Here is a 16,421-nt window from a genome sequence, read left to right on the forward strand (position 1 = left end):
CTGCATTCAGACAGATGCAGGACAACTTTGCAGATTCTCGAGTTAGACCTGGCTGTCCCATTCCAAGTGGCCTGTCTTTGGGCAAGAGATTTAACTCCTCTGAGCCACAGTTATTTACTCTCTGAATAGAGAAAGAAAATGGCACTTATTGGTCAACTTGCTCTTTTCCAGAAATAGTGATAGCTACATAATAGGGAATATTTATAATCTCATCGCATTCACGTAGCCACCCCAAGAACAGAGCCACACAATATACAACTAAAAATGGAGGCTGTGCAGTTAGTTTACCTGAGTTCAGATTCTAGTTCCACCCACTGCTTTGCTCAGTGATTTTGGGCATGGATCTTACAGAGCTTCAGGTGTCCATATGTGAAATGGGCATCATACTGTCAACTCTATAGACTAGATGAGTGCAAGGAGTAAATACGTCAGCATATAGGAAGCATCTGGAAGAGCACTGTGTGCTCCACATAGGTTAGTTTTTGTTAATATCGTTTTTAGCCCCCCAACTGCTAAGAAGCATCTTCAGTACCCATTATTCTCTGGACACATTGGAAGAGGCAAACCACCCAGTCATGGCAGGTATGTCCTTGAGCTTGAGCGCTCTTCTTTATGAACCAACTTAGAGGACCAATTATGTTGATTTCATTAGAAAAAAATTAAGTATTGGTCTTAAGGAAGATATTCCAAGAAAAATAAGATTATTGAAATATACAGGTTCTTTATTTTTTAACACTAGGATCCTAAGTATAGCCGTGAGAAATTGTAAGGTCTTTTATAAGTAATACATGAATGATTCTACTAGAATGTAGCAAGTGTATGTAGAGTTATCTTTATGTTGGCAGGTGTGAGGAGCCAAGGGATGAGTAGCTGAAATAGAGAAGAAGAGAGGAAAGTTAGTAGTAGAAGTTTTTGGACACCTCAATTCCATCTGAATCCTGGTAGCTACAAACTGTCACAAAACACCCATGGGCTCCTGCTCGTCCGTTGTCTTTCTGATTTTCATTTTACACCCACTTAAATATATTTTATTTCTGAGTGGGTTACTGGTCTGAGTCTTGGTGAAAACTGGCAGGGAGGAAAGTATGTCATAGTTTGTATGTAAGCATGGATTTGTGAAGTCGTGTAAGCTTCTTCCTCAGGCTCTTAGAAACCAGGCCCGGAACAGCATGCCAAAAGGGATTCCCCATATTTTCAAAAGCAGTAGACATGTCATCTCCTTGGACATCAAGTCTGCTTGACTGAGAGAAGCCAGCTTTCGATTTGAATCAGGAGTGCTGTGTGCTGCTCAGGAATGGTGGTCCGAGCTGGAGGGAGCCGAGGGTTCCAATGAGGGAGTTGTAGACAATGGGATCATGGAAGGAGGTGTGGTCATAAGGTCTGTCTGTTTCAACGCCCTCTAAGTTATGTTGACATAATGCTGTTGACAATGGAAGCTCTTTGACATTCTAGGAAGATAAATGACATGATAAACGCAGTTCTCTAGGAACAAAAGTTTTATATTTTTAGGAATATCCTTCCCATTCTACTCTTCCTTGTCACTGTTCCCTGCATCATCCCTCTGCGGACTCACTTTCTTTTCTCTGAAGCCCTCAACGGAAGGGCGCTGTGATGGCAGGTGCTATAGTGACTTGAGAACTAGGGTAGCCTAATATGGTAGGGACAATCCTAGAATAATTTCCAGCAAGGGATTTATTGCCTCAGAGCTTAGCTTTGCTTCCACTTCTGAGCATAAGTTGGCCCTTATGTATGATGGAGAATGATACTGCAGCCTGTAAGTGATTCTTCTAAAGGAAGATGCTGAGAGGATCTGGGATGGCCAAGCCATTTTCTAGGTAGTAACCTTAATCACTTTCAGGCTGAAAGAGTGTATGTTTTTCACAACTAGAGTAGTGTTTTGAGTATTCCTTTAGAAAAGGTATTTTTAAATGAGCTGGCATCCTCAATGGTTTTAACATTAACTACCATTTAATAAAAAAAATTCTATATTTTAAACTTGAGCAAACTGCATCAAGTTGCCCTCATGAGAAGTGGGTTAAGAGCACATAGAAGTGTTTAATTCTGGAAACTGGATTCCATGACTTTCAACTTGAGACCTAACTGGAAATCCTTGTTTGGTTTCTCTGTCAAGCACATCTTACACAGGGCCTGCCTCTCCCAGTCATCGGTTAGATGAGTCCATGACACCTTGTTTTTAGCTGCTCTGAAGGGTGTCATCTTGGGCAGAAGGGAACAGCACAGGAAGCAAGAGAGAGGAAATTGAGATGGAAGACATGAATTAGGCAGCAAGGAAGGAAGGAACTTGTCTGTTAAACTCTCTGCTTGGTAGATCATGGGCACAAAGACATTGCTTGCTCTCAAGCCGATTTGGGTTGCTTGTGTAAGGTGTTCATTGCTTCCTGTCTTTCCATACTGACCCCGTCAACATTTGGATGAATTTGGCTAAAAGGAAAATGTCCAGCTTCTTTTGAGGAAATCCAATTACATCTGGACTGGAGTCCAAGAATAAAGCCTTGTAATGTTGACCATAAACTAATTGGACTCTGTTAGTTTATGGTCAACATTACAAGGATTATTTTGATTACTTGGGGCATAAGTGCTGGTTTTGAGTTAGGATAAAAGGCCTCAAACTTTAGGTCAATGTGGCTCAGACTTGGAATCGCAGAAAGGAAGGAAATTTATTAAGGCGGTGCATTGAGGGAGATGCAGACCGCAGTGCGTACAGCTGTCCAGGGGGTGTTGGAAAGGAGTACTTTCTCACTTTGATAGAATCAGCAGGAATGAAAATATTTTTCTACCAAATGAAAAATTTCATTCCTACTGAAATGAAAAACGGCAGCTGGCACCTTGCCACTATGTCAAGTTCCATGGGACCAAGCTGAACGGGAAAGACAAGCCTATTCAAACAGGTAGCGAAGACTCAGCTCTGGCCAGTCGGTGCCGTGTTTCTTTGATTTTTCAAGAGAAGCCAAAATCTGGGCATTCCTGCCCTGGCTCTCTCCTTCCCTCTTGTGTTTTTGTTTGTTTGTTTGTTTCCTTCGCTCTTTCTCTCTTCCTCTATAATCTACTGATTTGTGGGGTTTTTTTTTTCCTCTCCATGGGTTCAAAATTTTAAAATATTGTGCATTTTATAGAAAATACATGTATTAGCCTGATGCAACCCTCATGTCCCAGTTTGTACCCTCTGGTCCTTTCCAACCTGAGCCCCAGACAAATGATGTGACTGGCTAGACCTAGTAAATAACGAAGCTGGTTTCAGAATAGAATTACTGTCATCAGCAGCTTATTCCTTATCCTCTAGTCAAGTTATGCTCATATTGGGCAATGCATTCTAGTGGAGAAAAAATATATCTGATGTACTTTCCCAGTTCTATTCAAAGTTACAAGATCTGAAAATAATTGTTAGCTCAGCCAGCGATTATTAAAGCCTGTTTCTCGAAGATTAGCTGATTCTCCTTGTCTCTCATCCTCCCTCTCTTGCTTTAGATAAAACAAGTGTTTATCGAGATGTGATTCTCCCTAATCTATCTGTGGTCAAGTCCATCTGCACTATTAAAAACCAATATTTTGTGTTGAAATTAAACTTGAAATTAAATTAATGCTAATGTTAAGTGATTAAGAGAATATACTTAATGGAAAACATCAATACATTTGTTGTAATTGAATTTTATCTTGTAATACAGTTGGCTCCTTCAGGGAATGTCTTTTTAAGGCATTCTACTTAGAAATTTGCTCATTTAAATATTGCTCATTTAAAAACAGAAATTAATTCTGAAACCTGCTCAGAGGTCTTTTTTTTTCTTTATTACAAACAATTAGTTTAATCAATTAACAGCTGAAATTGTATCTTTAGTCATTATTAGAGTTAATTGCCGAGGAATATGTTGTGCCTTCTTTATTGGGAAAAATGTATCACAATTTTTCTATAGTCTTTTTACTTTCCAAGGTAAAGAATTCATACTCATAGTCATCAAATAGCAAAAAGGCAAATCAAGTTTTACATATGTGTGTGTGTGTGTGTGTGTGTATGTGTATGTATATATATATATATATTTTTAAATTATACATGGTTCTGCCTGCGGAGACATACCATAGACATAATATTTCTGATTTTTGAACACAGTTCAACATTCATCTGAAAAGCCTCATCTTTCATTTTGCCATAGGGATATCATATATCATTGTGTATATTATTTATGCCCTTCACAACTTTATACAGATTTTAATGCAGCAACACTTTGAGTCAATTTCAGACACTTGAGAACTATATCATAAATCAACTCTTTCTCATGCAATTTGATCATTATTCCTCAAAGTCGTTGTATTTGTATGCTTCCACAGATAAATCTCCTTATTACATCTCTCTCTCTATATATATATATGCTCTGTGTACATGCATAGAGATGCAAATGCCATGCCACTCACACCTGGCTGGATGGTGCATTATTAAATAGATAGGTTTCCATTGTATGATTGATCACAGTCTTTCACCAGAGAATGAGTGCTAAGTCACGTACAATTGCCAATTTGCATTTTGCATTTGTTCACAAGAGATACAAAGTTAACATTCTATTTTGACAACTTGCTTTTTGCATTTAGTTGTCATTTGGTGTTATAAAAATGTTATGCATTTTTAAATGTTTTAAAACTTTCATTTTTCTAGATGCTGAAATTTGATTCTTCTCTAAAATTCTGCTGTAGTGAAGAGTTGATAAAACGGTGGTTTGATGCAATTAGCATCTTCTTTCATGGTGGTGTGAAAACCATCCATGGACTTTTTCTTTTAGGCAGCCTTTCTTGGGCTTTTTCTCCTAAGGCCACTCATTGAATCAGCTAACATTTTTGTGCAACTCAGTTGAGAGACACTAACATCTCACTCTACTTGTCGGTATTCTTGGAGGTGCGCAAATATGTGTGGGAGGATGACTATGTTGTTTGCTGCCATGAAACTGAGGAAAAGGTACTTATTGAAATGAGATTGAGCTGTGGGTGGTGAAGGAAAAAGAAAAATACCTTCAGAGGGGCTCCCTTGGTGAAGTATCCTGTGCGGGTAACATATTACCGTATTATCCACACACAATTATACGGAAGGACAACCAGCCAGTAAGCAGTTCAAAATCGAGATCAGATAGAGGTGTTCTTACATAGTAAGAAAGGACACTTTGTTCTTACTGCTTTGGGGATTGCTACTATCCACCACTCGGGCACATCTCTCATTAGGATGCTCCGTCCATTAAGTGCTTTAGAAGTGTTTAACTTCTTCAGGAAGGAAGCCAGGAAGGAGGTAGAGTGAAGACAGAGCACTACCTTGGCAGCTTAACCTTGGGATATTAAATATGATCAAGTGCAAATATTGTGGGGCCTTAGGGATGTATTCTTGTGTGTTGGAGGTAAGAAACTTGAGCTATGGATGGAGAGCGTTACCCAGGGAGGGAGATTACTGTGTTCTGCTCTATTAATAACCCCTTTCACGCCCAGTACGGGATCTGTCTCTAGACACAGCTAAGCGATCTTGAACCTCTTCTAAACTTGATTTTCTCATCCCGAATATGGTGACCACAGGGTTATGCTGAGGCTAAAATGGAATGAAGTGGGCTGAGTGTTCACACAGTGCCTTGCTCACTGAGAGGAATTGCAATGATTATTGTGCCCGTGACCTTGACAACTACGAAGATGAGAGGATGGTGTGATGACAGTAATGACAAGTTCAAAGCTTTGCAGCCACCAAAGTTTTCACAGCTTATAAATCCTCTATTAATCTTTCAGTCTTTCAGCAGCAAACTTTACCCCTTTTATTTAGTCCAGCACACTCACCCTCATTGTCGGCTCTCTGAAGTGAAAATACTCTGGCAGTTGTGTGTGTGTGTGTGTGTGTGTGTGTCTGTGTGTTCAGTGTGGCCGCTTTAATCCTAATGAGCTGAGACAATCCAGTGCAATGATCAGGGCACAGACTAGCATTTGGTATATTTAGTTCCAATTCTAATTCTGCCTTCTGTTAGGAATATGATTCTATACATATTACTTCACTTCTGTAGGCCTCCATTTATCATCTAACAAAGAGCCATAAGGCATCTTATCCAGTTATTAAGCTTTAAAGGAATTGATATACGCTAAGTGCCAGTCGAGTGTCTGGAACATGGTTTATAACCAATAAATCACGGTCGCTGCTATAATTACACTGTTGATGTTCTTCTGATTATTACTCAGATTGTGACAATCCTTCCTCCCTAAGCCACTTGGTCAAAGGTGAATGTAACAGGCTAAGTTATTTCAGAACTTTTATAAAATCATTCAAGAATGTTTTGAGAGTAGTATTCCTTGAGGTCAATCAAGAACCTCAAGGTACGAGATTTTATTAGCTTTAGCCTACTGTTTCTTCTTCAGTGACATTACTGACACACATTTTCTTTCAGCAAAACTTTTATAATTTTGTTTTCTGAAACCTAGAGGAGGTATCAGTAATTTAATCATATCTCTACGATATATACACTTACGCACAAATATACATGCAAATACATACATATAAACACTCTGTATGCTGCACACTTTTATACACACATCCATATGTATGTTTATGAGTATATATGAAATGTATGTATGTATTCATGGGTGCACGTGTGTGTGCATACAGTAGGCTTCCAGACAGCCTTCAAAACAGACATTTATTTTCTTTTAATGAAATGTAATGATTCTTTTAAACACAATTTTTCTTACGAAATATATTTTCCCTTCCTAAGCAATGTACCGTTAGCAACAAGGAAGAATATAAACAAAGTAAGTGAAAGGTAAATTCAAGAGTATGGTAAACCATAAACCCCGAAAAATGTAAAGAATTATATTTATAGTTGTCAAAAAGTTTAAGAAACCTTGAAGAATTCAAGCATGGAGACATTTTGAAAAAATTCAACTGATTTGACCACATAAAAATTAGAAACATCTATTATTAAGTAATAACCTGAATGACTAATTATAAAGTGTCAAAGACTAGAAATTGTTAACATAAATAATGTATAAATATCCTAAATTAAGACAATATATACATTTGTAAGTACAATTATCCCCTTATTAGCAAAAAAAAAAAGAAGGAACTAAGGTTTTGATCCACTCTTCTGGGTTATTAAACATTTGTGAAATATCCAAATGCATTCAACTCACTGCTAATAAAAGTAACTATTGAAATCCAAGAGTTCTTTTCAACACGTAAAATGCGTAAGATTTTTGTTTGCTTATTTGTTCGTCGTTTTTTCAGTAACACAATTCAGTGCTAATGCTACTAATATTCTCACTGCCCTGTTTGAGTGGCTGTCATTTTTCATTTGTTCACTCATTCATTGCATGAGCATTTTGACATACTTCCTTGTGCTAAAGGGAAAGATGTGACATTCACTGTAGAGCCCCTGTCTTAAAAAAAAAACTCAGTCTGCTGGGGTAGAGGAGTTTATATTTTTGTTTCCACTTCGTGGTAGACGCTAAATTATTGCATGCAATCTTCCCGACAAATCTGAGGTCTTATTATTTTCATTTTACAGATAAACAGGGTCTCAGGAAGATTAAATGATTTGTCCCACATCTCACAACTAATAAGTGGCAAAACCAGGTCATGATACCCATTCTATCTACCTTATACTGTCTCCTAAGATAGAAAGAAATCAAAGCTGCACCCCAAAATAGGACTGTCGTTATTGCAGAGAGACGAGCAGTGTATTGGCAGAGCTTTCAAACAGCTGCCATTGTCACTGTTTAGGACAATAGTTAAAACCAGCCTCTGTCCTTGAAAGTGACTTGTGACCTGGGTCTTGAAGAAAGGACGTTGCTGTAAAACTCAAGAGTTACGTGTATACTGTATTTTGGAAAGAAATGGTGTTTCTAAGTAGTTGTAAAGTCACATGGATTAGTTGACTGTGCCTTTTAAGTTTTACCATAGAAAAAACTGTGACGTTAGGTCGCCTCAATGCACTTTCAAAATATCAGTTGTTGTATACAAATATACATGCATAGATAGGTAGAGGCACACGTAAACACAGAGTAAGCCTTGCCCATTCAAAGAAAAAGACATTTTTCTTTCTCTGTAATGATCAAAGAACATAGGTTTGATCACTTATTATTGATAACTAGGTAATCATTTGTGAATTTGCTGACAGGTGCAGATAGTTATAACCCTTCCATCACTCTGCTATGTCAATTTCAAAAGGCCAGTTGAGGGCCTGTGTTGTTGTGTATATTATGCAAAGATGACCCCTTCGTTCCAAAATATAGTCGGGAAGGAAGAAAAGCAATATAAATGACTAAAATTATTTTTTTTTAATTCTCAAAACAACTTTTATATTGAGCTGAAATCACCACTGTGACACACGACAGAAAGCAAATAACCACTGCAGAGTCACTCAAAGAAAGGGTTGACCTTGTATTAAATCTCTTATCTTAAGACTTTAAACCAGATTATCTACCTTATTTCTTTAATTCCAACATTCCTGTTTTTCCTTATAAAGATGTAAAACGTGTAGTCAATATGCCCAGTTAGTCTAAACCAATTGTCAGAGATGACTTTAAAAGTAAGCCTCATCCTTTATGATTTATCTAAAGGACCAAACTTGATATGAAAAATATGGCGAACGTATATGAATCAATGCTCTTGGCTTTGTTCTATAGTCCTTTCTATAATACCAATATTATAATAATACCTTCTATAATACCAATATTGATATCAACCTCTTTGTTCTTCTATCAGGCAGTTCCAGTAAATACGTAATTTAAGGGTTAATTGGCTATTGACTTAGTAAGTTAGCAAACTTTTTCTTTAAAGGGACAGACAATAAATATTTTAGGCTTTATGGACCATAGTATCTGGCCCAATAACTCAACTCTAATCAATAGCGTGAAAGTACCAGAGACAATCTATGAACAAATGGACTTATCTGAGGCCAGTGGAAATTGTGTATACACTGGCATTTGAATTTCATATCATTTTCCTCTGTCGTGGAAATACTCTTCTTTTGTTTTCTTTTCAACTATTTAAAAACTTGAAAGTTCTTGTCCATGGGCTGTACTGAAACAAGCAATGGACTTTATTTGGGAAATGTGTTGTAGTTGGCCAACCCCTGCCCGTGATCTTGAAGATAGATGTAAAAAAACCCATGGTGCTTACCTGTTTCTTCTTTATGTATGTTTTGTTAATAAAGAATCAATCTCTTTGCCCACTAAATAGGAGAGGAAGAGCATTTTTGATGAGATCGCCAACACCTCTGGCTAACCTGTGTGTGACTCACTCCTAAGGACAGGAAGAAGCGCAGGTCAGAGTGACCTGCCACCTCCCATAACTCCTGAAGAAGTTGCTTCTGCTTCTCAGATTCCCCGCCCCCACCCCCACCCCCAGCTGGGCTCCGGGCCTGGTCTTCCTTGTTTCCCCACTAACACAGCGCATCCTCCCTTGGAGAAACTTTCTTCAGGGCAAAGGGAAAATTCAGAGAAATTTGGTAACTCTAGCTTCCTCTCCAGCCAGATTCAGGTTTACACTCCCTCTGCTGGATGACGATGTCTTATAAAATGGGCTACCCATCCAGGTGGGAGAAGGTGGCACAAAGAGAGCAACTTCTGGAACCCATAGATTTCCACCCCGCCCAACCCTGAGCATCTGAAGATGAGTATTGGTGTTGTGTCTGTTGTCTCAGAAATTAAATTTGATTCTCAAATCGTAAGACTCCCAGCTAAACTTAATTCCGAAGCCAACGAGGCACCAGCTCAGCACTGTTTCCTGCCTCCTAAATCTTTGATGACATTTTTTCATGTGCTAACTCATGAAGCATAAAAGTCAAAACCAATAGAGATACATATGCTTGTATCAGTTTTATTCTGCTATCATGTTTATTACTGAAATGCTCCAAGTGCTTATTTCAGAGTATTTTTTTCTCTTTATGTTTTACATATTTTGAAAAATTGGATACTTTAAATAAATATTAGGAAGGTTTATTATTGGAAAAAAATCTCACTATTTCTTTGTTTGTTGGATAAAATATACCCAATATCAGGAAGTACTCAGTTTATTTCCTAGAGAAAGTAATTGTTGAAGTGAATTAAAATTCCTTCTCATTTGTGCCATTCCTGATGCTTTGAAGGATCAGTAGATTAGATCATGATCAATGTATGGGACTTTACAGTTTTAAATCTCTTTGCATGCATTAGTTTACTGCTTCCTACAACCTTGTGAAGTGTGGTATACAAATATGCATAATATATGTACAGTATTCCAGTGTACATACATCTATGTATATATAAATCATGTACATACACACACACATATATATAATGTATATAGGAATTATATACAAATTCAGAGAGATACATGACTTTTCAATGCCATACAACAATCAAGATCCATTCTACCATGTTGCTTCCATATAAAGAATGAAATACACACTTACATATTCTTTGGAAAAAATATGATCCTATCATGTTATTTTCTAAAATACATTTTTTTATATTTTAGTATAGTTTGAAATTTACAAAAAGGCTGCCAAGGAATACACAGAGGGTTCCCATATGCCCCACATCCAGTTTCCCCTATTGTTAGATAATCTTACATTATCATGGTGCTTTTGTCACAACTAATGAATCAATACTGAAACATTATTATTTACATCCATACTTCATTTGAATTTCCTTGGTTTTTATTATTAGTTTCAAGATTTCTTCCAGGATACCACGTCCATCAACTTCAGTTATCATGTCTCCTTGGTCCTCTCTAAACTGCGACAGCTTCTCAGACTTCCCTTATCTTGTATGGCCTTGACAGTTTTAGGGATTACTGGACTGCTGTATCATAGAATGTTTCTCATTTTGGGTTGTCTGGTGTTTTTCTCATGGTTAGACAAGAGTTACGATTTGGGGGAGGAAGACCACAGAGGTAAAATGCCCTTCTCCTCACATCATATCAAGGGTGCGTACTGTCAGCATCACTCATCACTGCTGATCAGCCAGTGTGGTGTAGATAGTGCTCGCCAGGTCTCTTCACTGTGAGGTTCCTCTCCTCCTCCTTTCCATACTCTTTGGAAAGAAGTCACTGTGTATAGACTCCATTTATGTAGTGAAGATTTATTATGTTTCACCTTCTTGAGGAAGAACTTCACTTGATTTATCCCCATGAAATTAGCCAAGATAATTGGCCTCTGCTGAATCTTGATAATATGAAAATCTTATCCAAGCTATGTAAGTGTGTTCATATTAATTGAACAACTATCTCCCAATGTATACTTACTTGCCTGTGTTTGTTTGTTTTTCTTCCTTTGTGGGGCATCCAAGAAATGCATTCAGATTAAAGATAAGAAACAGGCCACTTGATTAAATAACTAAACTGAAAGAATTTCTGTTCTAGGCTTAATTTCAAATTGGTTGTAGATGGACTCACTGAGTTCATTCAACGTCAGGGTGAAATGGAATGGAATTTTACAGCTAAATTTAAATTATATATGAAGAATTTAGTGATAAATAAATAAAAACACAGAATATCTAGATATCCTTTATGCGTAGTAATCTTAACACACTTCATAGAATGACTAAACATTCTAGTTCTTATATCTGAAGTAATGAATTAAAGTATAACATCTTATTGCAAGAATGGGATATAATATTTGACTCACTTTAAGGAAGATGGATTTAGCCGTGTCAATAAGCATAGAAGTATCATTGAGTTTAACTTGGGGAATTAAAAAGAATGTGCACCCTCCAGAAAAAATTACTAAAAAACATGTGTCTTTAAAAATAAATATTTAAAGCAGATTTATCTCCCCTCAAATGAATTCCATGTATCATTCATTCATATCATTGTAACATAATAATTTTGGGGGTTATTTTAAATGAGAAAAAAAAGTTCGACAGCAAATTTAACATGAGAAGATTCTATTCCAAACTGGACATATTTGTTAAACTTATCAAAATTAAAAATATTTTAATTGGCTATCTTCTGACAACCTGTATTTGAATTTTGTTAGAATGCCTAGCCCTCTTTCATGTATTGGGCAGTGATTTCTCTCAGTATTTTTATTGACCATACGTCTGGCCCCCAAAAGAAGATAGTTTAATATTGCAGGGTCAGTGTGAAAGAAAAAATGGTTGATTTTCTTCTATTTATATTTTGAGCCATTATATCGCAATCATGTGGATATATAAATATTCTAAAATAAAAATGTAAAGATATGAAAAACTGTATTTTATAACTCTTTATTCTTAAACACCTATTCTTTAGATTTTTAAAGAATGGATTATTCTTAGTAAATTGATATATAGCATAAACTTCTAATTGATTGAAAACACATACTTATTATAGATAATGTAATGCATTTATGAACTGTGATGAAAACTATGAAATATATTGATGACACTGTTGTCAGGGCAATCCCGGAAAATTATTATTTTGCAGTTGCATATACTGACTCATACCCTAAAAATATTAAAGAAAATTAGGTAATAGAAGATTTAATGTTTCTGTGGACAAGTAAATATATTGCAAGTGTTGAAATAATGCTGTAAATATCTTACCTTAAAGATTTGATGTTTTGCAATTTTCCTGGAATGTGTAAAATCCAGTGAGATTTTATTAGGAAAAACTTATCTGAGTTTCTGAGAAGCAACAAAAATTGTTCAATGGTGATGGCTTCAATGCCTTCCTAAAACTTTTATTGAGAGTGAAATGACTCTGTTCTGCATGTTGGGGCTACTGAGGTGAATGCGATTTGGGGTTGGCCCTCTGGAAATTGTGTTATAAATTCCACTTATGACAGTTTATAGTTACTCAATAAATTTTGCTTGTATTTCCACCAAAATAGACTTACTGTATTTTTATTGCCTAGGTTATCATGTTATAAAACATTATAAATCTTTGAAAAATTTCCAAGTCACTTTAATAATCGCCTGTTGAGACAGAAACCTGTTGGGTAGAACTTCCCTAGAACTTAACTTAAAAAGTGAGCACTGATGTCCAGGGCCCTAGGCTAAGGGCTAGAGGACCCGAAGGGCATCAGACACAGCCTGTTCTTTCACGGAACTTTATATCAACTTAGGCACCTTGCATACAGGATATTTACCTAAGAATATCGTCTTCTGGAATCTAAGTCCAAGCCATTGATTTTGATTTATTTGATAAGCAATTTTTATCCATTCATAAACCTATAAACACATGTGCATTTTTGAGTAGCCTCTGGAAATGGTGTACATACAACAATAACTGTTATTATAATTTCTAAACCGTATTCAGGAGATGGAGCATGCTGTAGTAGAAAGACTATTCACTTTGAAGTCGGACAGTTTTAGTTTGATATAGGTCTGTATCATAGCCAAATAGCTGTGACCTTGATCTAGTACCTTAAACTTTCTGAGACTCAGCTTTCTCATTTGTACGTAGCTAAATTCTAACTTTCAGTGTGGCCGGGAGAATTTAATGTAATATATATAGAACTCTTCCCACATGCCTGGCAGAGAGCAGGTATGGAAAAACTGTCGCCAGGTACATGTCAGTATTAGAATAATAATTGGTGGGATTTGTTTTACTGTTTGTAAAAATAACTTCACCCTCATTATCCAGTTTAATCCTTATACTTATTTCTGAAATTAAGATATTATCAAGTCAATGATTTGGATAAAGAAACAGAAATGGAGTGGCCAGTGGAAACTTGACACATCCAGTATTCGAGTCTTTGTCTTCTAGCTCGGAGTTCTGCCCTCTCCAGAAAGAATTAAGAATTGTGAGAATTCGGTATTGCCTTGTTCACATCAAAACTTAACCTGAAGTATTTGCTGATTATTTTCCTAAAATTGTTCCATCAAATTTAGTGACTCCAAGTGAGCTATTTGAACCCTTCAATTCATAAAGCAGATTTGTTTAAACAATTAATTGTAAGCGTCCCCATCCTGGGTCCATGGCCCAGTCACACTGCTGTGCCTGTGGCAGACTCAGCCGACCAGCTCTGTTCCAAAGAACAGTTTTTGGTGGACATGGCCTTGTACACCTGGGAGCAGTGTTTACCTGTCCAGAAATATATGTATGTGCATCAATACACAGTCAGCACTGAACCTTCTCCTGGTACCCAACTGACCTGACGAATTGGGTTCTTTGAAGTTCTGGAGCTAATTAGGATCTGTGTCAGTATGATTGCAGAAGCCAATGATTCTAGTTAGATATTTGCTGAAGCATCAACCAGTCTAGCAAAACTTCTTTGCAAAATAATTATTTAAGTATTTAAATTCCAAGCATTAGATGCACATTGAAGCTTGATTTGGGAGAAAACCATTGAAAGTCTTAATTCTTTATGCTATGAACAAACACAAGTTTTATTTTAAGAATGAAAATGTTCATTAAAATCTTTAAAACATCTCACTCATTAGATCTCACTGAAAAGTAATTCTGATAATTCAACTTAGGCATATTGGGACCCATAAGACAATGAAGTCAACATAAAAATAATAGATAGATATTTGGTAATTGGCTTAAAACTTTTGACAAAAGGTTTTATCTCTGTATCATGGGCTTTTAGAACATATTGGAACAATATCATGCCTCAGTTATCATTTAATAATATCACAACGTCCACTAATTCAAGTATACATTTTATTTACAGTTCCCATGCTTTAATTTTGCTTTCTAAGAATTTCAGAAAATACAATCAGCTGACATTTTTTTTGAAACAAATACTAGCACAGTGCAAAAAAAAAAAAACCTGCTTTCATTCCATTTTTTTCCTTCTGTATTCACTCTTTGTTTTTTGCTAGGTGGCATGCATGCAGTGGTTTCATGGAGACCATACAATGCTTGAGATGATTGAGAAAAAGCGTTGCTTGTGCAAGGAAATAAAGGCTAGACAGAAAACGGAAAAGGGCCTTTGCAAACAGGATAGCATGCCTACCCTCCCCAGCTGGAAGAAGAATGCGGGTGCGAAGAAGTACAGCCCTCCACCCTACTGTAAGCAGCAGACGGTGTTCTGGGACACTGCCATCTGACCGTGTGCAGGATGGCGTGAGCTCCACGTTCCTTAACAGGAAGAGGGAGGTCGACTCGGTCATGTGATAAGTAACTGTTACACATTTTCCCTGTCAGAATGGAATGCCAGCACTTCCCTGGAAAACCCATGGGAAGCTGTGCCTATTCGTGGCAAGTTCAAGATAAAACGTCTATTTCCTTGCAATTAAGGCACACTTATTTATCACGGATTATTTTGAATCCAGAAGATATCAAGATGTAAATATTTTACAGGTTTATGGGTGACACCTGAAATAATACACATTATACGTATACAAATTACAGAAATATCAAGAGTTTTACTATATGAAACAATTTCGGTATTAACTGGTTTGTTATCTCTTTTATATGTAATCCCTCGATGCCTTTTATTATTAATTTTTGCATTTAAAATGTGTTTTTTTTTCTGCCCACATTTGGTTTCTGTACCTGAGCTCACATATAAATTATGTTCAATCACATAATATATGATCTGGTGCTAGTAATGTAGCAGTTGAATATCATATTTGTTCAGAACATCTGTTGCTTTGTAAGTTTTTAAGGGTTTGACAGGAAATGAACGCAAAAGTGATGCTGAATTTGGACGTCCACATCACATCAACACCAATATTTTTGCTATATTGGCTTTATAAGAATTTCTCATCAGTATCATCTTGTTTGTACTAAGCAATGGTTAGTCAGACTCCAGAAAAAGTTGTGAGCATATATTTGGACATCCCAGCAGAAAACATGTCCTTCAGAAATGACTTTAGGGATACCTGTCCTTGCATTGTAGATCTGATTGGAGGAGACCAGGGTTCACTGTGACAATGGAAGGAACAAGGAATCAAAGGGTAAATAGCAGGACTACTTTCAAGAAGGTGGGAACAGCGGCATTATGTTGCCACTGCAATCATTATTTTTAAGTAACTTTTCATGTGTATGTCTGTTTCCCCTAGAAAATGATCAATAAACTTTCAACCAGACGAGTTTACATATTAGTCCTCTCAATACCAATCTTAAAATTTAGGTCCATTAATGGAGTAGTATTTCATGTTAATTTTTCAAACTAGTCATCACCATATTTTTGCGGTATAACTTTCTGTGCATTTTCATCAATCACACCCATTCTTACTGATTATGACACCATGACCAAAGAATTATGACCGATTGTTTATTTTGTTTCAAGGAAGAAACAGGAAATGCAGGGGATGGGAGCCGGGGTGGATTCAATTTTATGTGTTGGTAAAGTTTAAGGTAAACAAATCATATATATCTTTTAAGAGTAACTTGTTAGTCGACTATAAATATCCCCACGGGTGAATAAAAAGGAAACTATCACATATATTTTGTATATTTAAATTACTATTTATGCTTCCTGAAATTGACAGTATGTGATTCTTCTTTAACAATCAATTTAGTATTATATTTCTGAGAG

The 16,421-nt window shown here is 36.5% G+C and overlaps 1 protein-coding gene across 1 annotated transcript in view; it reads left to right on the forward strand.

Annotated features, from left to right (window-relative positions):
* NYAP2 (neuronal tyrosine-phosphorylated phosphoinositide-3-kinase adaptor 2) overlaps nt 1-14,985 on the forward strand; it is a 233,418-nt gene extending 218,433 nt beyond the window's left edge. The window contains exon 6 of the mRNA XM_031677940.2: nt 14,758-14,985. Coding sequence (XP_031533800.2) covers nt 14,758-14,985 — 228 coding nt within the window. The remainder of the gene's footprint in view (nt 1-14,757) is intronic.
* The last annotated feature ends 1,436 nt before the right edge of the window (nt 14,986-16,421 follow it).

This window comes from Vicugna pacos, chromosome 5 (genome assembly GCF_048564905.1).
Source record: "Vicugna pacos chromosome 5, VicPac4, whole genome shotgun sequence".
Lineage (NCBI taxonomy): Eukaryota > Metazoa > Chordata > Mammalia > Artiodactyla > Camelidae > Vicugna > Vicugna pacos.